Genomic DNA, 23042 nt, shown 5'->3' with positions numbered 1-23042 from the left:
TCCAAGGATCCTCCTGTTCTCATAAGAACGAAGCAATTTTTTTTTTTGATGGAATCTCACTCTGTCACCCAGGCTGGAGGGCAGTGGCACGATCTCCGCTCACTGCAACCTCCATCTCTTGGGTTCAGGCGATTCTCCTGCCTCAGCCTCCTGAGTAGCTGGGACTGCAGGCGTGTGCCACCACACCTGGCTAATTTTTTGTATTTTCAGTGGAAATGAGGTCTCACGATGTTAGCCAGGATGCTCTTGATCTCCGGACCTCCTGATCCGAACGCCTTGGCCTTCCAGCATGCTGGGATTACAGGTGTGAGCCACCACGCCTGGCCCAATTAATAGCCCCTGAAATTTAAATACCTTGGTTATAGAAAAGATACACAAAGACATCATTCCCAAACTTAAAAAAATTCATTAATTAAAAATGTTTGGAATCCATATCTTGCACTGTCATCATGGAAATATACAGGTGTTAAGAGGTCAAGAGGAGTGACACTGTCCGTAAGGGGACTCTGAAAAATCTACCAGGAGACAAAGCCTCAGTTGAGTCTTAAGGTTGTATGGGAAGTAGTCAAAGAAAGAAATGTGGGAATGGCTTTCCAGGCAATAAGCAGGAACTAGAAAAGTCATGAGGCATGAAGACACAAGGTGTCTGGCATCTTTGTGAAGCATAGCTACAAGGAATACAAAAGTACTAGGAGCAAAAAAGATGCAGCTTCTTCAACATTTTCTGAGAGAGTATAGGAAGCAAGGAATTTTTGGAAAGAAAAAGGAGAAATATTGAAGGATTTCAGTGGAATATAAATGTGGCTTATCGAGAGAAAACTGGTCGTGCAAAAAGAAATAATTAGGCAAATCAAGTCTGAAATAAGAAAAATAAAACAACCAATAAAATAATTTCAGTGAATAAATACTGTGATGCTGCACTAGAAAGCATGCAGATTTTCAGCAAAGTGATGGTTTTATGGGTACAGAGAACAGAAGCCATGGTCTAGCACCAAAGAAGGGAGGATGTTAATGACAGCCAACTAGGGAAGAGTCAAGGAGAATAGTGTCGGTGCCCCAGCATGAAACTGTAGCGCTGTAGCAGAAGGTTATTCATATAAGGTGGGAGGCTGCAGCCCATTTACACCTAGGCCACTCCAGTCATACTGGGTGTGGGAAGATTTAAGAAACAGCAGGCGGGATCTGGGGAATAGGCTCCAGCCCTAGTAAAGGATAAGAAGAGGAACCAAGGGCTTTGACACTGCAGAGCTCACACACTAAACACTGAGACAATTGCTTGTTCTCAGACCTCCCTCTAACAACTGGACCCAACTCAACTATCCTCATTCAAAGGGACGAATTTCTTAGACATTCCTAAAGAAACAGTTCTTCACTCAATTTCTACAGTAACACATTTGGTCATTAAGTCCCTCTTTATCACACATATTCATGAACAACTCTTTCATATGGGCCACTGACTCACATAGTCATACATCATCTTTTAAATTGTCTTATACACGTGTAACACTGTATACCATTTTCTCTTGTAGGCTCACTTATATCTGTAAAGATGGAAAAAAAATACAAGAACATTGTTCTACTGAAAGGATTAGAGGTCATCAACGATTATCATTTTAGAATGGTTAAGTCTTTACTGAGCAAGGATTTAAAACTTAATGTAAAAATGAGAGAAGAGTATGACAAAATTCAGATTGCCGACTTGATGGAAGAAAAGTTTCGAGGTGATGCTGGTTTGGGCAAACTAATACAAATTTTCAAAGATATACCAACACTTGAAGACCTGGCTGAAACTCTTAGAAAAGAAAAGTTAAAAGGTAATTGGGAAGAGGGAACACCCACTCCCTGCAACCATCCCCAAACCCTCCCTAACCTTGATTAGACCCCCACCTCGGCCATACTTGAGATGTGTTTTCCCCAATTTGTGACTCTACTGCTGAGACAATGTGGGTACTTCAGAGGCCAACAAGTTGACAACTTAGGGCATTCCATTACTGTTGTGGATTGATGGATTTCAGAGTGTCTATTTGGGATCAGTGAAAGAACAAAAGTGAGAGGGAGTTGAAGGGGGACTGAGACTTCCAGGATATTAGAAAGCTCATATAATAATAAAATCATAAAAATTGTTGTTTAAATTCAAAATATGTACATTTAGTCAATTAATGTATCTGTTCTATTGAGACTATTTAACCCTTTATAATTTAAAAAAATGCAGTACTTAAATGTGAGCCTGACTCTCAGAAGTCTGATCTCCCCTCTTGTTGTATCAAGTTAAAAAAGAAGGATTTAAAAAAGTCTAAGTTCAAAATCAGTATATCCTACCTCATGAAAACCTTTGGCTGATTTCTATAATTTAAATAGCTTACCTAGGGAATGTGACCTATCAGTCTGTGTCATGAAAACATTTGTTTTTAAAAGGAAATGATAGGAGAACCACACTGTGAAAGGGTTGACGGAAGCACATGGAGTTCAGAGAACAGGAAGCATGTGCTCAGTGCACAGGGGAGGAGTGAGGAAAGTGCTGAGGAGCATGAGTCAGTGCCTGCACCTGTCTTGTGACTGCTGGCCTCCTTGAGGCCAGGCTGGGCTAATGCAGTAGAGGTAGACTGAAGCACAGCCGAACCCTCAAGCAGGAACTGAGAGCAAATTGTATTGAAACTGCTTCAGCTGTCGGAGATCGTTTATATGTCTTCTTTTTTTCTGCATTGGTTGTGAATAAAATTGAATCTATTCCAGTAAAACAACTAGCCCCATCAAGAAAGAGGAAGAATGAAGTCGATCCTGCTTCACCTGCACCCTCCACAAGTGGCACTGTCAACACTGAAGGAGCAGAGGCAACTCCTGGAGCTCAGGTAAGCTTTAGGGAGAGGAGCAGGCTTCAAGTCCCACAGAGGAAGCTCTGCTACGGCTCTTCCACTCAACTTCTCCAGTAGGCAGTTATTTCTTCATGCTTCCCATCAAGTTTCAGATTTACCATATTGTATGATAACTTAACATCTTTTTGATAATCAAAGCAATGAGCCAAACACATGAGTAAACATAATGTAAATATATATAACATAAATGTGATACCTTCATTCTAGTAGAGTGGAGTGTCAACACGACAGTCAGGTAAGTAAATACTTCGTCCATGTGTATAAAAACCTACTTTTTCTAATCCCAAGTCAACACATCCCATAACAGAAATAATTAGAGAAATAATGTGTATAACATTCTCCGCTTTCTTCGTTTAATGAAACCATCTATGCCCACCTCTTACAACTGACCAGAGATGGGCAGCAAGCTCTCAAGTTTCTAAGAAACATCTTAGGAATAATAAAACTACTATCCAATAACGAAAATGTGCTTTACTTCAATTGGCACTGAAAACGAATAACAGAAAAATCAAACCACTTGCAGAAAAGAAAAAAACCAACCAAAGAGAAGGCTGGAACGAAAGGGAGTAAGATGTCCGAGGAGCAGACTCAGCCTCCTTGTCCTGCAGGAGCCGGCTTGTCCGCAGCCGTGGGCCATTCCCCACCTCCCAAGACCTCATCATCAGCTCCACCCAACACTTCCTCAGCTGAGGTACACTCTTCCTGGTCCCGTTTCGCTTTGTTTTTTTCAACCCAAAGTAAAGGACTGATTTCATCTGTTACTTAAAAATTGCGTTCATAATTTGCTAGTTAATCAAATGTACGTATTGAGAAAACACTACATTTTGATCTTTTGCTTCCACAGGGATACTTGATGAACTTGACATTATCTCTGACTGCGGGAAGTTTTCTGTTCTGTGTTGTTTGGGGAAGGGAGAGAGAGCTGTGGAGTACAGAACTGTCAGCTGTGGGCTCGCTGTCTACTGTATTCCATGTCAGACCTCTCCAGCACCTGTTAGTTTGTGAATGAGGTTATCCATACCTTCAGCACTTTTTCTTATAAACAACCCCCCTGCATTAAAAGTGTTCTATTGCAATTCAAGGAGACTGAGATGTTAAAGAGAAAATACGTTAAAGAAAACCCACTCTGAGCCCCAGGTTTCTGTTAGCATGCTACCTGCTAGAGCCCTGACACTGAGAAAGGCAATGGTAGTGGGAATGACACTCCGCAGAGCGTCTCCAGTCTGAGCCTACTGAGATGACGGCATTCTGAGGGGTTGATCGCACATGTGTTCTCACCCCCTGTAAGCCAGCTGAATCTTGGGTAGAAACACTACGAGATGTGCTCTTAAAATTGCCCTGTCTGCACTGTTGATAACTGAACACTCTTCACGTCTGTAGTTTGTGGTGGGCACCATTTTTCATTTTAAGTGTCATTTAACTTTGTCTATTTTTAGGCTCTGGCACTTTAAGCTGGTAAGAGAAATAGTATAAGAAATTATTTCATTCTAAAATGTATTATTTATCTATTTACTGTTGTTGTTGTTGAGACAGAGTCTCGCTCTGTCACCCAGGCTGAAGTGCTGTGGCACGATCTCGGCTCCCTGCAGCCTCCACCTCCCGGGTTGCTGGGATTACAAGCGCCTGCCACACCTGGCTAATTTTTGTACTTTTAGTAGAGCCACGGTTTCACCATTTTGGCCAGGCTGGTCTCGAACTCCTGAACTCAGGTGATCCACCCGCCTCGGCCTTCCAAAGTGCTGGGATTATAGGTATGAGCCACCGCGCCTGGCCCTAAAATTTATTTTAAGTTACTTCATGACACTGGCTTTCAGTATCCACTGGTCTTATGTTGCTCTTATGCTTTATTTCTTAAGGATGATTCTGTTTAGAGAAAGGTCATCTTTTCACTATATGGTCTCCTCTATTACTTCCTCTTGCTATTATACCAGTTTAAGGTATCTTCTGCCCTGGCTAGCAATCCCTGTCTATCCTGACTCCAGCTCTAAACATCCGTGCAAGTTTTGGGGCCCTATGTTATACTGAGGTCACTGAATAGCAGTTCTGTATTTCTCAATCAGACATTTTTCTTTGTTCTCCTGTGCTATCATACACAGAACCCGAAAACAGTGGCCAAATGTCCGGTAACTCCCAGAAAAAATATTCTCCAAAAGGGCCCAGTGATAGTGAAGGTACTGAGTACAACGAAGCCATTTGAATACGAGACCCCAGAAATGGAGAAAAAAACAATGTTTCATGCTACAGTGGCTACACAGACACAGTTCTTCCATGTGAAGGTTTTAAACACCAACTTGAAGGAGAAATTCAATGGAAAGAAAATCATCGTCATATCAGATTATTTGGAATATGATAGTCTCCTAGAGGTCAACGAAGAATCTTCTGTATCTGAAGCTGGTCCTAACCAAATGTTTGAGGTTCCAAATAAAATCATCAACAGAGCAAAGGAAACTCTGAAGACTGATATTCTTCACAAACAAGCTTCAGGAAATATTATATATGGGATATTTATGCTACATAAGGTAAGTCCTCAAAATTTTTTTGTTTCATTTTTCCACCAACACCTAAAATTAAAAGCCTTGATGTGTGAGATGAAGCTTTGCCTATAAACTGGATATTGGAATCCAGGACTCTGAAGACTAATGGCAGGTGGATAAAAACTTCTCTGAAGATAAGACTGGGATTAGGGGACCTGTTAATGTTTCTTTCCCATGTTCTCCATCCCAGAACATTAAACTTAGGTCTTTACGGTAATGTTCACTGAGAAACCTTAAGACTTTATCAGTTGTTATTATCTATGCTAAGTGATCAAGGACAGTGTGAGGTCTACATCCATACACATGTAACACTAAGTTTATCCCTTTGGTTGTTATTCTACTGTTGTAAAAATCACATTGTTTTTATTTTGAATGAAGTATTGTCCTCTGAGGCTTGAGTTCTGGTTGTGACAGTCAGAATAAGAAATCAACTGACTACTCATGGCTGGAAAACAAATGCAGAAAGTAGGTAGGACAATGTTCTGACCAAATGAAATGAATCAATTGGGAAATATGAATTTGGATGATACTTGGAAAATCAGGTAATCTAAATTTGTCATTTATATATAAGTAACCAAAAAAATAGAGCACAGAGTGCTTTTCCTGATATGTTCCAGTCCAAATTCATGAAACTAGTTAGCATGAGACATTCAACCCCCCAAAAAAAGCATCTATCCTCTGCTATTGATTCAAGCAATTTCTTGTCTGATCAATATTCACTATCCATTATATTTGTTTCCTAGAACAAGCCATGTAACCTGCATTACTTTCTGTACATACTCTTTTTGTTCATTTTTTGAGACGGAGTCTCGCTCTGTCGCCCAGGTTGTAGTGCAGTGGCGCGATCTCGGCTCACTGCACCTTCGCCTCCTGGATTCAAGCTATTCTCCTGCCTCAGCCTCCTGAGTAGCTGGGACTATAGGTGTCTGCCACTACGCCTGGCTAATTTTTTGTATTTTTAGTAGAGACGAGGTTTCACCATGTTAGCCAGGATGGTCTCGGTCTCCTGACCCTGTGATCTGCCTGCCTCGGCCTCCCAAAGTGCTAGGATTACAGGCATGAGCCACTGCGCCCGGCCTATGTACACACTCTTAAAAAGATGATTCTTATAAACCCAATTCTAGAATGATGAGTAATAGCGAAAAGCTGGAATGTTTGAGCTCAAGGACTTGGTTTCAGGAGGGGGTACAAATATTGAAAGAGACTCAGTAAATGCAGAAGGTAGAAAAAGTAATTAGAGAGTTACTAAAAGCTTGCTTTTTCTTACAGATTCCTCGTCATTCACTGAATAAATAGTTGTAGCAGATATCCATTCTTTTTGCATAGGGCCAGGGACCTAAAAAGGCTATCAGAGATTTCAGCTTCCTCGGTATCAAGGTGCCATGGGAAGCATAGCTGCCCTGGAGGTGAAAGCAGTAGAAATTTGGAAGAAAACTCATTGTTCTAGAACTCTCATAGAAATACCTCAGATAGGAAAGACTTAAACAAAAAGGATATTGAGGGAGGGCTCTCTGCAAAGATCTGGCCTAAGATATATGCATATCTGTACTAGGAGTTGCTGTCCTGCGTCTTGTTTAACTCTCTTACAAGGGACTTTAGCCCATATGTGGTTGTTATTAATTACATTCTCAGGAACAGAATATTAATTTTGTTACAGAAAACAGTAAATCAGAAGACCACAATCTATGAAATTCAGGATGACAGAGGAAAAATGGATGTAGTGGGGACAGGACAATGTCACAATATCCCCTGTGAAGAAGGAGATAAGCTCCAACTTTACTGCTTTCGACTTAGAAAAAAGAACCAGATGTCAAAACTGATTTCAGAAATGCATAGTTTTATCCAGGTAAGAATTAAATAGGCAAATATTAGTTTTCCAAAGTGGAAATGATTTGCTTTAAGTTTTGGTAAAAACAAATTTGTAGGTTTTTTTACAGAGTTCAGCAGGAGGCATGAGAAAACAGATGTTCTCCTTGTACTCACATTTACTTTTTTTAATTATTTTTTTTCTGGATGGAATGATATGATAGGAAGGATACATTTTTAAAAAGAAAGAAAAGCTGAACTTTATTGAAGAAATTAAACTCTGAATTTTATATAAACTTTTAAGTGATTGTAGGGTTGGGATTTAAAATTACATGTTCTCCATTTGTAAATTCGAAAATGTCGTGTGTGTGTATGTGTGTGTGTGTGTGATACTTTCTATTTGTAACATTAAAATACACATATGTGTGTATTTAGTGATCCATAAAAATACCTAGTCTGAAAATTAAAATTATTTCCAGTGATCAAAATTATGTCCCACTGACAAAGTTGTATACAAAGGAGGCTCTCTAATTTGTTAATTGGAATTCAAATATTAACCTGTTAAGTTTCCTTACAGTACATGATTTTACACTGTTGCCATTTTGAATGTTTTTAATTATTTATTTCAGTAGGTTTTTGAGAAACAGGTGGTGCTTCGTTATAGGAATAAGTTCTTTAGTGGTGATTTGTGACATTTTGATACACCCATCGTCCAAGCAGTGTACACTGTACCCAATGTGTAGTGTTTTATCCCTCACCCCCCTCCCACTCTTTCCCTTGATTCCCCAAAATCCACTGTATCATTCTTATGCCTTTGTGTTCTCATAGCTTACCTCCCACTTATGAGTGAGAACATACAATGTGTGGTTTTCCATTCCTGACTTACTTCACTTAGAATAATGGTCTCCAATTCCATCCAGGTTGCTGTGAATGCCATTAGTTTGTTCCTTTTTGTGGATGAGTAATAGTATTCCACGGTGTATACATACCCCATTTCTTTATCCATTTGTTTTGATGGGCATTTGGACCGGTTCCGTATTTTTGCAATTGTGAATTGTGCTGCTGTAAACATGCATATGCAATGATCTTTTTTTGTATAATGACTTCTTTTCCTCTGAGTAGATACCCAGTAGTGGGATTGCTGGATCAAATGGTAGATTTGCTTTTCAGTTTTTTTTGTTTTGTTTTGTTTTTTTGTTTTTGAGATGGAGTCTCGCTCTGTCGCCCAGGCTGGAGTGCAGTGGCGCGATCTTGGCTCACTGCAAGCTCCGCCTCCCGGGTTTACGCCATTCTCCTGCCTCAGCCTCCGGAGTAACTGGGACTACTACAGGCGCCCGCCACCCCGCCCGGCTAGTTTTTTGTATTTTTTAGTAGAGACGGGGAGTTTCACCGTGTTAGCCAGGATGGTCCCGATCTCCTGACCTCGTGATCCGCCCGTCTCGGCCTCCCAAAGTGCTGGGATTACAGGCTTGAGCCACCGCGCCCGGCCAGCTTTTCAGTTCTTTAAGGAATCTGTACGCTGTTTACTACAGTGGTTCTACTAGTTTACATTCCCGCCAGCAGTGTAGAAGTGTTCCCTTTTCACCACATCCATGCCAGCGTCTATTTTAACAATTTTTTTGATTATGGTCATTCTTGCAGGAGTAATGTGGCATCATTTTGTGGTTTTGATTTGCATTTCCCTGATCATTAGTGATATTGAGCGTTTTTCTTTACCTTGTTGGCTATTTACATATATTCTTTTGAGAATTGAATATTCACGTCCTTAGTCCACTTTTTGATGGGATTGTTTGTATTTGAAATGCTTGTTCCCCGGTGCCATAAAGAAATAGTATTTGAATATAAATTTAATTTTTTCAACAAGGCCATTTTTATAGTTTTTGTAGAAAGGGTACACTAGCCAGCAGTTTTGCCACAAGAGTATACCAAACAAAGGAGACAAGGTCATTTATAACCTGAGGCATCCACCCTACTGCAGCGTTCAGTTTCCATTGGCTGGAACGGGACCTCACATTCTGTATTTGTCCCAGCTGGCTAGCAACTTAGAACTTTTTAAAAGAGGCAAAGGCAGAGGAGAGCAAAGGAAGGTGGAAGTAACTTGTGGAATGTTGAGAAAGGTAAAAACGCCTTTAAATAAGGAAGAGGAACAGGCTATGACCTAATGCTTGTTTGGATCAGTATAAGCATGTTAGGTCAAATATTTAGGCTAAATTGTGGGAGCTAAGAACATAAAGTACATTGATTTTTTTATTACAGCTAGTAGATATTTAAGAATGTTAGCACAGGTCTTTGAATACATTTTGCCTTTAAGAGAAGTTACTATTTATTTCTATTAGATGAGGAGGAAAGTTTTTGAGGAGGAACCTCTACTTTTTTATAATTTCCCCTCTTTTTATTTCATAATTCTTCTTTAAACTTGTTTAATATGTTTTGACTTAATTGTTTTGTTTGTCCTTTTAAAAGAAGTCATTTTTCAGAATAGGGTAGAGGAGAGTTAGGAGCTGCCTCTGTAAGAGTAGCAGAGATAAGTTTTTGTGTAAAGTTTCGAAGGCAGTGAATAATATAACACCCTACAAGAATAAGTACGCCAATAACAAGAGCGAACAAGGTGAGAATTGAAGTTAAAAAATTTTTTATCCACTGAACCAATGTTTTATTATTTTAGAAAAAGGGTTATTTATTTTAGAATTGTTGGCAAGTTTATTGGATAGGGCTGTTAATCCTTGTAACACTTTTGTTATAGTTTTATCGGGGCAGTATTTTTAGGAACAAAGGTATAACATTGAGTTTTAATTATGACCCAAATATCTTCTTATTTTGCTAATATTATATTTAAAGCTATTTTATTTTTCTAGGCCATCTGGCTGGTAGGTCCTAATTGCTTAGCTTTCTCTTTGATGGCGTCCTCAGTGTAATTTATGAATCGTTGCTGATCGTAATAGATCCAGTTTATTTAGTCTACTTTTTAAAAAAATGTATAGTTACTTACCAGAACAACGTGGATTTAAATTCTGCAGCTATTTGATTTTGTGCTTTACACTTATTTGGCACTTCTCATAGGACCTTAATAGCATTATGTAAACCTAAGGATTAAAGGACTCATGAGGAGTTTCCTTTGGCCTGCCGTGTCTTGTTTTTACTTTTTTTATTTTAGACTGGTGAAATACCAGGGTGAAGGGGATAGCCAATTGATTAGAGCATAAGTACTGCTCCAATTATTTGGCAGAGTGTCTAGAGAAAGGTCCTCTATAATACCACCATACATTTGCTTGGAGATGGCTAAGTGTGGACTGATGGACAAGCTCTTGGAAAGGCTTGAGCTCCTTGCATCCTTTTATGCTTCTAAGGAACACCAGATTTTCTTCTTGCCATGAGAGGCAACTAATAAACCTGGCATTCAGAGGTGAAAGCCAGACTGCCCTCGGGGACGGACCCCCAGGGTGTTGAATTTCAGGAAATAGCAGATAGAGAGCTCGGCATGATGGATTAGCCTAAGCCATGAGATTTTGCAAGACAGCCACCATACAGTCCATTTCTGGTCGAAGAGGAGACCATCCGAGTAGAAAGGGGATAATCTGAACCTCTGGCCTTCCATGCATACAGGCGTAATAATCATTTTTGTTTAAAGTACAAACAGAATATTTAATTCATTCCAGCCAGGCATTTGCATCTTGATATATTGTCTTGATGACTAAAGTCTGTCTTAGATCTCTTATTTTTACAACAGACACCCTAGTTTTATTATTAGATATAGGAGCAACCGTTGTGGGATCTAGAACAGAGCCTACTGAAGAAGGGGAAGATGGGGGAATCATGCTTATTTTAAAAATACCTAGGGGGTCTTTTTCATTTATGTTAATCCCCGTACCATAGAAGCGACTAACGGCAGGTCTAGAGTTAGTTAAGGTGGAGGTGGTGATAAAGAGAAGGACAGGGTTACATTGATAAGGCTGCCAGTTAGTGAAGTAGATGAAGGGTTTTAGATCTGCACAAACCTTTTTTGTGGAAGTATAACTTTGCTCTTGAGTAGTTTAAAGGATGTAGTCCCATTTATTACAAGGTTGCCAGGCTGTAGGAGCAGAAAATCGGTGTCTTGGCTGCAGGTGATCACAACATTGAGTGATTGAGTAATTGACAACTGTCAATTAGAGGACCGGGACATAAATATTTGTGTGAAAAGGCTAGCTGGAAATCTTTTTTATTTCCACAAAGTATGACAAAACAAAGCATTAAAGGCAATGGTCTAAGGTGAGTTAGACTTAGTTACATTTATAACAAAGGAGCTAACAACAAATTTTAAAAAGAAAAAACAATATAAAAGATATATATAAATGAAACTTTCTTTAACTTTAACTTAGTAGGGCTTAATCTTAGTACGGTAACCCATAATTCTAACGAAGAAGATGTTTTCTTGATTCGAATATGATGGGTCCATTCTTCCTCAGCTGTGCAGACGGCAGTCTCAGTGGTTAACAACATAAGATAGGGTCTTTCGGCCGGGCGCGGTGGCTCAAGCCTGTAATCCCAGCACTTTGGGAGGCCGAGACGGGCGGATCACTAGGTCAGGAGATCGAGACCATCCTGGCGAACACGGTGAAACCCCGTCTCTACTAAAAAAAAAAAAAAAAAAAAGATAGGGTCTTTCCCAGGATGGCTCGTTTTTTTTGTTTTGTTTTGTTTTGTTTTGATCTTTTAATAAGAACATGGTTTTCAGGCTGGTGCTGGTGTACTGGAAATTCTAGGGGTAGTACCTGTGCTAAAAGCCTTTTAGTTCTGAGGGAAAAGAAAGTGGAAAATAAGTATATAATTTTTGTTTCATATCCCGGGGCTTGAAGCCCCATGGTGACGCCTTCCGCTCCATTCTTGCTCAGGGCTGCCCAAAGATTGCTGCGGCCCTGCCCCCTCTTGAGGCCTTGGCCTTCTTGTGGCCTTCACCGCCCCTGCGTGCTATGGCCTTGGGGATGAGGGGCGTTGTGACTTACCCGGCCATCCTTGGGACTTAAAAAAAATAAACACCATTTTATATTTGACTATTTTTTGTGTACTTTTATACTAAATAAGTTAAATTTTACCTTTATAGTAATGTGCTATTAATGTTAAATTTAATTTTAATAAAATCTTGTAGACATCATTTATTCAATTTTAATGTCTGACTATAAAGTAAAACTTTTATAGACTCATTTTAATTTTTTATATTTGTTTTTTTCTTACTGATTTGTTTGAGTTCTTCATAGATTCTGGATACTAATCCTTTGTCAGATACATAGTTTGTGAATATTTTCTCCCACTCTGTGGGTTGTCTGTTTACTGATTGTTTCTCTTGCTGCACAGAAGCTTTTTAGCTAAATTAAGTCCCATCTATTCATCTTTGTTTTTGTTGCATTTGCTTTTGGGTTCTTAGTCGTGAAGTCTTTGCCTAAGCCAATGTCTAGAAGGGTTTTTCCGATGTTTTCTTCTAGAATCTTTATGGTTGCTGGTCTTAGATTTAAGTTCTTGATCCATCTTGAGTTGATTTTTGTATAAGGTGAGAGATGAGGATTCAGTTTCATTCTTCTACCTGTAGCTTGCCAATTATCCCAGCACCATTTGTTGAATAGGATGTCCTTTCCCCACTTTATGTTTTTGTTTTCCTTGTCAAAGATCAGTTGGCTATAAATATTTGGGTTTATTTCTGGGTTCTCTATTCTGTTCCATTGGTCTATATGCCTATTTTTATACCCAGAACCATGCTGTTTTGGTGACTATGGCCTTATAGTATAGTTTGAAGTCAGATAATAGGATTCTTCCTGATTTCTTCATTTTGTTCTTTTTCCTTAGTTTTGCTTTGGCTATGTGGGCTGTTTTTTGGTTCCATATGAATTTTAGGATTTTTTTTTTCTAGTTCTGTAAAGAATGATGGTGGTATTTGGATGGAAATTGCACTGTATTTGTAGATTGCACTTCATCAGGTGTATGTATATGCCAAAATTTATCAGATTTTATACTTCCAATGTATGCACTGTGTTATATGCCAGTTATGCCTCAATAAATCTATTTTAAAAACATCAGGAAAATGTATCCTGTTTTCTTCTTTTGTTTTTTTGTTTTGTTTTGTTTTGTTTTTGACGAAGTCTCACTCTTGTCCCCCAGGCTGGAGTGCAATGGCGCAATCTCGGCTCACTGCAACCTCCGTCATTTGGGTTCAAGTGATTCTCCTGCCTCAGCCTCTTGAGTAGCTGGGATTACAGGCGCTTGCCACCACGCCCAGCTAATTTTTGTATCTTTAGTAGAGACGGGGTTTCACCATGTTGGCCAGGCTGGTCTCAAACTCCTGACCTCAGATGATCCGCCTGGCTCAGTCTCCCAAAGTGCTGGAATTATAGGCGTGAGCCACTATGCCCGGCCAGTATGGTCATTTTCACAATATTGATTCTACCCATCCCCGAGCATAGGATGTGTTCCATTTGTTTGTGTTGTCTATGATTTCTTTCAGCAGTGTTTGTAGTTTTCCTTGAGAGGTCTTTCACTTCCTTGGTTAGGTATATTCCTAAGTGTTTTGTTTTGTTATTTTATTTTATTTTATTATTTGCAGCTATTGTGAAAGTGGTTGAGTTCTTGATTTCATTCTTAGCTCGGTTGCTGGTGGTGTATAGCAGAGCTACTGATTTTCATACTTTAATTTTGCATCCTGAAACTTTGCTTGAAACTTTGCTGAATTCGTTAACCAGTTCTAGGAGCTTTTTGAATGAGTCTTTAGGGTTCCCCAGGTATATAATCATATCAGCAGCAAACAGTGACGGTTTGACTTCCTCTGTACCGATTTGGATTTCCTTTATTTGTTTCTTTTGTCTGATGCTCTGGATAGGACTTCCAGTACTATGTTGAATAGAAGTGGTGAGAGTAGTCATCCTTGTCTTGTTCCAGTGCTTAGGGGGAATGCTTTCATTTTTCCCTGTTCAGTATAATGTTGGCTGTGGGTTTGTCATAGATGGCTTTTATTACCTTAAGGTGTATCACTTCTATGCCAATATTGCTGAGGGTTTTAATCATAAAGTGATGCTGGATTTTGTCAAATGCTTTTTTTATGTGTGTCTACTTAGATGATCAGGTGATTTTTGTTTTTAATTCTATTTTTGTGGTGTATCACATTTATTCACTTGTGTATGTTAAACCATCCCAGCGTCCCTGGTATGAAACTGACTCAATCATGGTGGACTATCTTGACATGCTGTTGGATTCTCTTAGCTAGTATTTTGTTAAAGATTTTTGCATCTATGTTCATCAAGGATATTGGTATGTAGTTTTTTTGTTGTTGTCATTATGTCCCTTCCTGGTTTTGGTATTAGGGTGATACTGGCTTCATAGAATGATTTAGGGAGGATTCTCTCTTTCTCTATCTTGTGAAATAATGTCAATAGGATTGGTACCAATTCTTCTTTGAATGTCTGATAGAATTTAGCTGTGAATCCATCTGGTCCTGAGCTTTTATTTATTGGAAATTATTTTTTATTACCATTTCAATCTCACTGCTTATTATTGCTTCATTCAGAGTTTCTATATCTTCCTGGTTTAACCTAGGAGGGTTGTATATTTTCAGAAATTTATCCATCTCCTCTAGGTTTTCTACTTTATGCACATAAAGATGTTCATAGTACCCTTGAATGATCTTTTGTATTTGTGTGATATCAGTTGTAATATTTCTCATTTTGTTTTAAATTGAACTTATTTTGATCTTCTCTCTTCCTTTCTTGGTTAATTTCACTAACGGCCTATCAATTTTATTTACTTTTTCAAAGAACCAGCTTTATGTTTCATTTATCTTTTGTGGTGTTCTTTGTTTGTCTGTCAGAATTTCATTTAGTTCTGCTTTGATCTTTGTTATTTCTTTTCTTCTGCTGCATTCTGGTTTGGTTTGTTCTTGTTTCTCTGGTTCCTTGAGGTATGACTCTAGATTATCTACTTGTACTCTTTCAGGCCTTTTGATGTAGGCATTTAATGCTATGAACTTTCTTCTTAGCATCACCTTTGTTGTATCTCAGAGGTTTTATAGGTTGTGTCTCTATTACCGTTCATTTCAAAGAATTTTTTAGTTTCCATTTTGATTCATTATTGACTCAATGATCATACGGGAGCAGGTTATTTAATTTCCATGTATTTGCATGGTTTTAAGGTTCCTTTTAGAGTTGAGTTCCAATTTTATTCCACTGTAGTCTGAGAGAGTACTTGATTTTTTTTAATTTTTGAGACTTGTTTTGTGGACTATTATATGGCCTATCGTGGAGAATATTCCATGTGCTGATGAAAAGAATGTATATTCTGCAGTTGTTGGGTAGAATGTTCTGTAAACATCTGTTAAATCCATTTGTTGTAGGGTATAGCTTAAGTCCAAAAATTTTTGTTTGTTGACTTTCTGTCTTGATGACTTGTCTAGTACTTTCAGTGGAGTATTGAAGTCAACCAGTATTATTGTGTTGCCATCTATCTTATTTCTTAGGTTTAGTAGTAATTGTTTTATAAATTTGGGAGCTCCAGTGTTAGGATTGTGATATTTTCCTGTGGGACTAGTTCTTTTAGCATTATATAATGTCCCTCTTTGTCTTTCTTAACTGCTATTGCTTTAAAGTTTGTTTTGTCTGATGTAAGAATAGCTACTCCTGCTCCCTTTTGGTGTCCTTTTGCATAGAGTATCTTTTCCTACCCCTTTACTTTATGTTTATGTGAGGCCTTATGTGTTAGGTGAGTCTCTTGAAGACAGTAGATACTTAGTGGATGAATTCTTACTCATTTTGCCATTCTGTATGTTTTAAGTGGAGCATTTTGACCATTTACATTCAGTGTTAGTATTGAGATGTGAGGTACTATTCTATTCATCATGCCATTTGCTGCCTGAGTATCTTACTTTTTTAATACTGTGTGGTTGTTTTATAAGTCCTACAACATTTATGCTTTAGATGTTTTATGTTCTATTTTGGTGTATTTTGAGGATTCATTTCAAGATTTAGAGCTCTTTTCAGCAGTTCTTGTAGTGCTGTCTTGGTAGTGGCTATTCAGCATTTGTTTGTCTGAAAAAGACTTGATCTTTCCTTCATTTATGAAGCTTAGTTTCACTAGATACACATTCTTGGCTGATAATTTAGAAGGCTAAAGATAGTACTCCAAACCTTCCTAGTTTGTAGGGTTTCTGTTGAGAAATCTGCTTTTAATCTGATAGGTTCCTTTATAAATTACCTGATACTTTGCTTCACAGCTCTTAAGATTCTTTTCCTCATCTTGACTTTAGAATGCCTGGTGATTATGTGCCTAGGTGATGATCCTTTTGCAATGTATTCCCTGGGTGTTCTTTGAGCTTCTTGTATTTGGATGTCTAGATCTCCAGGAAAGTCAGGGAAGTTTTCCTCAATTAATCCCTCAAATATGTTTTTCAAACTTTTAGATTTCTCTTCTTCCTCGGGAACACCAGTTATTCTTAGGTTTGGTTGTTTAACAGAATCCCAAACTTCTTGGAGGCTTTTTCATATATATATATTTTTTTTGAGACAGACTTTCACTCTTGTTGCCCAGGCTGGAGTGTAATGGGGCGATCTCGAATCACTGCAACCTCCACCTCCCAGGTTCAAGCAATTCTCCTGCCTCAGCCTCCGTAGTAGCTGGGATCACAGGTGCCTGCCACCATGCCCAGCTAATTTTTTGTATTTTTAGTAGAGACGGGGGTTTCACTATGTTGGCCAGGCTGGTCTCGAACTCCTGACCTCAGATCCACCTGCCTCAGTCTCCCAAAGTGCTGGGATTACAGGCGTGAGCCATTGTGTCCAGCAGCTTTGTTCATTTTTAATTCATTTTTCTTCATCTTTGTCAGATTAGGTTAATTCACAAACCTTGTCTTCAAACTCTTAAGTTCTTTATTCTACTAGTTTGATTATATTGCTAAGACTTTCCAGTGTCTTTGGATTTCTCCAAGTGCATTCTTCATTTCCAGAAGCTGTGATTTTTTTTTTTTTTTTTTTTTTTTTTTTTTTTTTTTACGCTATCTATTTGTTTGGAGATTTTTCCATCCATGTCCTGTAACATTTTTTTTAAATTTATTTAAGTTGGTACACCTTTCTCTGGTGCCTGCTTGGGTAGTTTAATAATCAACCTTCTGAATTCTTTTCTGGCAATTCAGAGATTTCTTCTTGGGTTGGATCCATTGCTGGTAAACTAGTATAATCTTTTGGGAGTGCTAAAGAACCTTGTTTTGTCATACCAGAATTGTTTTTCTGCTTCCTTCTCATTTGGGTATACTATGTCAGAGGAAACATCTGGGACTCAAGGGCTGCTGTTAGGATTTTTTTTGTCCCACAGGGTGCTCCCTTGATGTAGTGCTCTCCCCCTTCCCCAAAGGATGGGGCTTCCTGAGAGCTGAACTACAGTGATTGTTATTTCTCTTCTGGATCTAGCCACCCAGCAGATCTACTGTACTCCAGGCTCCAGGCTGATACTGGGTAGTGTCTGCAAAGAGTCCTGTGATGTGGTTCGTCTTCAGGTCTCTCAGCCATGGATATCAGTACCTGCTCCAGTGGAGGTGGCAAGGCAGTGAAGTGGACTCTGTGAGGGTCCTTGGCTTTAATTTTGTTTATTGGGATAGTTTTGTGTTGGTTGTCCTCCAGCCAGGAGGTGGAGGTGTTAAGAGAGCATCAGCTGCAATAGTATAGGGAGGATACAAGCTTGCCCTAGGGTCACTTGGATAAGATTTGAGTTTCTCAGGTGGTGGGTGGGGCCAGGGCAGGTAGAGAAAGACCATCAGGTGGGGGCAGGTTCAGATTCCCCTTGGACAGGGATAGCTGTGCCTGCTGTAGGGGATGGGGTGTGATTCTCAGGCCAATGGATTTATGTTCCCAAGGGGATTATGGCTGCCTCTGCTGTGTCATGCAGGTTGCCGTGCAAGTGCTGGAAAGCTGGCAGTTACAGGCCTCATCCAGTTCCCACACAGCCTGAAAGGCCGATCTCACTCCTACCATGCCCCCACCAACAGCACTGAATTTATTTCCAGACAGCAGGTGAGCAGAGCTGAGAATCTGCTACCAATCTCCCTGCCAAGAAAGCAAGCAGGGCTTTCTACCTGCCCTGGTAGCCAGAAGACAAAGGACATAATCTCTTGGGAGCTCTGTGGCCCCACCCACCACCTAAGAAACTCAGATCTTATCCAAGTGACCCTAGGGCAAGCTTGTATCCTCCTTGTATTATTGCAGGTGATGCTCTCTTAAAAGCTCCACCTCCTGGCTGGAGGACAACCAACACAGGGAGGTTTCAAGCCTCCCTGCCTGCTGTGGCTTCTGTGCTGGTGTCTGCACTCCCAGTTCACCCCCTCCCCTGGGTTCCGTCCAGGAAACTGTGTTCCATCAAAACTTCAGCTGGAAGTTTTCTTCTCCCTGTGGTCTTTCCCCAATTCCACTGGCAGCCCTCCTGAAGGACCTTTGTGAGACAAAGTCAGAAATAACTTCCCTGGGGACTGAGAGAGCCCACAGGGCTCTTCCTGCTACTTCCTGTACCCCTGAATTTTGCTCAGCTCTCTAAATTCACCTCAGTTCCGGGTAAAGTCAGATCCTTCTCTCATGATCTAGACGTTCAGGTTCCCCACTGAGGATGTATGTTCAGGGGTGGATGATCCCCTTTCACACTTTCACACTTTGGGCACTCATAGTTTTTTGGCTGTCTCCTGGAGCCTGCAGCAGCAATCCATTTCCTTCAAAGATGCCATTTTGAATATCCTCACATTTAAATAGAAAACCTATTAAGATATATTAAGAGAATGATGTGCCTAATAGGTTTCAAAGGGATATAAAACCCATGGTAAATAATAAAATATTTGAAGAAATTAGGAGGGTGGGGAACCAATATAATGCAGTGGTCAAAAGCAAGGGCTTTGCAGTAGGATAGACTTGGTCCACATCTGGCACATTAGTTTCCTGATATTGGGAAAATAGCTTAAATATTTCTCATAAGATTGGTTTAAAAATTAAATGAGATAATGGATATACATTTCTTATTCCATTGCCTTGTACGTTATGGAAAATCAACATGCAATAGGTCCTATGGCTCGAAGCAAGATAAAGACGAGCATTGGAAAGATTTCTAGGGAGAGAAGACATCACATGCAAATGTTAAAGTGTGAAACAGCATGGCCGGGCGCGGTGGCTCACGCCTGTAATCCCTGCACTTTGGGAGGCGGAGGCGGGCGGATCACGAGGTCAGGAGATCGAGACCATCCTGGCTAACACGGTGAAACCCCGTCTCTACTAAAATACAAAAAATTAGCCGGGCGCGGTGGCGGGCGCCTGTAGTCCCAGCTACTCGGGAGGCTGAGGCAGGAGAATGGCGCGAACCTGGGAGGCGGAGCTTGCAGTGAGCCGAGATGGTGCCACTGCACTCCAGCCTGGGCGACAGAGTGAAGACTCCGCCTCAAAAAAAAAAAAAAAAAAAAAAAAAAGTGTGAAACAGCATAGTGAGTTCTGTATAACATTGGTATATGTAGAAAGGTATAGGAAAATGATGCAAGACAGGTAAAAAGCAGCCCTCCAACAAGCTGGCTTTTGTCATAAAGACAGAAATGGAGTCTCCAATGTAAAAATATCAGTAAGTAAATATTGAAAGATTTTAGGAAGAAGAATGCTTGATCATTTCACATTTCAGCAAAAAAAAAAAAAAAAAAAAAAAAAAAAAAAAAAAAAAAAAAAAAAAAAATCTGACAATTGCCTGGAGGGATACATTAGAGAGAGACCATGTTTGGAAGTAATGAGACCTATTAGAATCTAATAAAGGATGGTATTCTCACAAATGAAAAGATGTTGTGCTTCCTCTAATATTGAAAACCATTAAACAGAAAATGAATACTTTCAGGTAAAGAAAAAACCAAACCCAAAAAACAATGACCCTAAGAGCATGAAGCCACCCCAGGAGCAGAGTCAGCTTCCAAATCCTTCAGAGGCCGGCAAAACCTTCCCTGAGAGCCATCTTCAGACTCCTCAGATGCCGCCAACAACTCCATCCAGCAGTTTCTTCATCAAGGTACAATTTCCTGAGTCCCATACCTCATTCCTCCCTATCATAATTTACAGGGATCATTAGACTGTTGGAAGAGCTACTGCTGTAATCTCTGTCTACAATCTTGGTATGAAATTATGCCACTCAATCATTTGTTGAATTCGTACAGTGAGATAGCACCACATCATAATCTTTACTATCTAAAAGGCATTCATTTATATAATGATTTCTAACTTTAAGAGGATTATTATCTTGTATTGCTCCTGTTGTAGAGAGGGTAAGAGAGAATGGCCAGGCAAGCGGAGATGAAGACAAGAATGTGTTCAGATCCTACATTCCAGTTCCTTTTACCTATTTCCTCTTTGCTTATTAGTAATATTTCTGATTTTACTTTCATAGTTCCAAGTTCCTACCCCCATTACATATTTTGACACATGCTATTTTCTTGATGGGTATCTATTTCTCCTATATCATCACTGGTGGGAATCTCCTCAAATTTTACATGCCAACTTAAATTTTTTCCTCTGGCAAGTTCTCACTGATACAAGATACTGGAACTGATGAGTCCTCCCATTCTTTGCTTTCACAGAGTTTCCTGTTAATGAGATTAAATTACTAATTTCATAGATGTGAACAGAGACTTACTTCATAATGTGTTCTCCCTACTTCCTTGATCTGAGATTTTCCTTAACAGGGTCAGCATCACTCAGGTTATATCTGTGGACCAGAGAAAACCTACAAATTCAGCCTAGAACATGGAGCAACAATGACAATAATTCTGTTTCTACTTTTTGAGCACTTAACTAGATGTTGGTTCTCACGTGTTGTTGCTGATGTACATTATCTCATTCTCTCTTCATAACCATTAGGAGGAGGCTAATTCTGCCCCAATTCACAGAGAAGAAAATAGAGGTACACAAAGGTTAAAAATCTTCCTCAAGCCTTCAAGAAAGTTAAGAGTCATTATTCGTATCCAGTCTTATTTAAACCCAAAACTTGAAAAATTAATGATTATATATGGCTTTAGATGAGGAATTTATATATGCCATGTCAGTAATTTATTTATTGGTTGCACAATGGTTGCATAGCACACACTTTGTAAACCTTCTGATAACAAATGTGGTGACCAGTGGTGATCAGAGTGTGTTCTAATAAGTAAACCACTCTCCAGAAGTAGAATCCTTTCATTTGCCTTTCTAACAGAGTGCATTTTCTATATTACATAACTGAATGACAGAAGTGATAGAACTATGGAAATTTAACTAGTATTAATAAATTTTAAAAGAGATTTTAAAATAGTGAAAATAAAGGAAGTTATACTTCCTTGCCCTCGGTAAAGAGTATTTTTAAAAAATCACTTACTTGGTAATGCTAAGGTAAGTTCTTGCATATTTCTAAATACATTTGAGAACTTTGAAGGATTCTAGCTGGCTGATGCAGACTACAAAATAGCAGAATTCTGCATCTGCAATTGTGAATTTTAAAGAATCTTTCTAGCAAAGTGATGATCAAAACATCTAAAGCAACATAAAGAGTAATTTTATCAAATAAAATTTATGTGATTAAGTTTCTCAGTATTAATTAAGTATATTCGTTGAGACCTTACTAGTCTCTGTGTCTTTTGATGTTTACAAGGTATGCGTTCATGAAGTGCTTCCTGACTCAAGAGGATTACTGTCTTTTGTTGATCTAGGTTTGGAGAGAGATTGTGGGGAAGTAGCCAAATGGAGGAAGATGAATACAAGAATATGTTCATTATCTTTATTCCAGTTACCTTTCATCCTTTCACTTCGTTCATGACCACATTCCAGGTTTTATTTTAAACTATCCATGGTCTTTTCCAAATCAGAAGCTTTGACATATAGATTGCTTCTTTTGCTGGGATCATTTTCTCCAGTCTCTTCTCTTAACTCAGCTCTCCACAGGCCCTAGCCTAAATCCCTTCCTAGAGCAAGTCCTCACTGGCACCCACATTTCAGATTAGATGAGATCCTCCCATTTTTGGTTCTCTCTGGTTCTCCATTTATGAGCTTTCCTAGCTCCCTTTACTTTTCCTAATAGCATTTAAACAATTGGAATGTGGGAGTGATTTTCTCCTTTTCTATGCCATAAGCTCAGATGGTAGGTAGCATCTACCCCAGAGGAATACAATACAAGAGGGGAAAAAGTCAGTTCATGCTATGTACATCAATTCTTATTCCAGATTACCTTTTGCTCAGCAGTGATATGACCCTTGTAGTCACCTGCACTGAGGGTTCAGAAGCCTGTACCTGTGGTGAAGGGGCAGGAAACTTGGAGGAAAAGCAAAAGGAATTAAATCATTATTTTTTACAGTTGTTTCTCACCCAAGCCCCAAGCTGCATTCTGACCCAGCGGCAGATACCTGCAGCCACCATGCACACATCTTGGAAGAGAAGCTTCCTATATTTAAGGATTCTCTATTTTGATTTTTTTTGTTTGTTTGTTTTCATTGTTGTAATTTTTAGTTAGCTTCAAAAAGCTGTATTTCCCTCCATAGTTTATGCAGGTGTTTGAAGAACAGAACCTGCGCCTTTTTGCCATCTGGGCACAGGTGGCTATGGAACGAGCCCTTGCTCAGTCATTGCAACCTAAGATCCATTTTATTTGTGCCTTTTCAATGACTTAAGTGGCATCTCCAAACAACTATGCTTTTATCACTCATATTTCTTTGAAAGGATTATGTGAGAATTTCTAAGTCCCATCTGCTAAAATATGAATCACAATCCTTACTACAGCTGTACAAATGATTGTGCTGTATGTGAACTTCCCTGGAGCACAGGAATCCCAGGAGGATCGTATGCCTTCATGG

At 39.3% G+C, this 23042-nt stretch overlaps 1 protein-coding gene across 1 annotated transcript in view; it reads left to right on the top strand.

Annotated features, from left to right (window-relative positions):
- IFI16 (interferon gamma inducible protein 16) overlaps positions 1-23042 on the top strand; it is a 43127-nt gene that overhangs the window by 3612 nt on the left and 16473 nt on the right. The window contains 6 exon segments of the mRNA NM_001261661.1: positions 1530-1814; positions 2734-2849; positions 3397-3564; positions 4970-5392; positions 7065-7253; positions 20069-20236. Coding sequence (NP_001248590.1) covers positions 1550-1814; positions 2734-2849; positions 3397-3564; positions 4970-5392; positions 7065-7253; positions 20069-20236 — 1329 coding nt within the window. The 5' untranslated portion in view covers positions 1530-1549.

This window comes from Macaca mulatta, chromosome 1 (genome assembly GCF_049350105.2).
Source record: "Macaca mulatta isolate MMU2019108-1 chromosome 1, T2T-MMU8v2.0, whole genome shotgun sequence".
Classification (NCBI taxonomy): domain Eukaryota; kingdom Metazoa; phylum Chordata; class Mammalia; order Primates; family Cercopithecidae; genus Macaca; species Macaca mulatta.
This window is presented reverse-complemented; position numbering and strand designations above follow the sequence as displayed.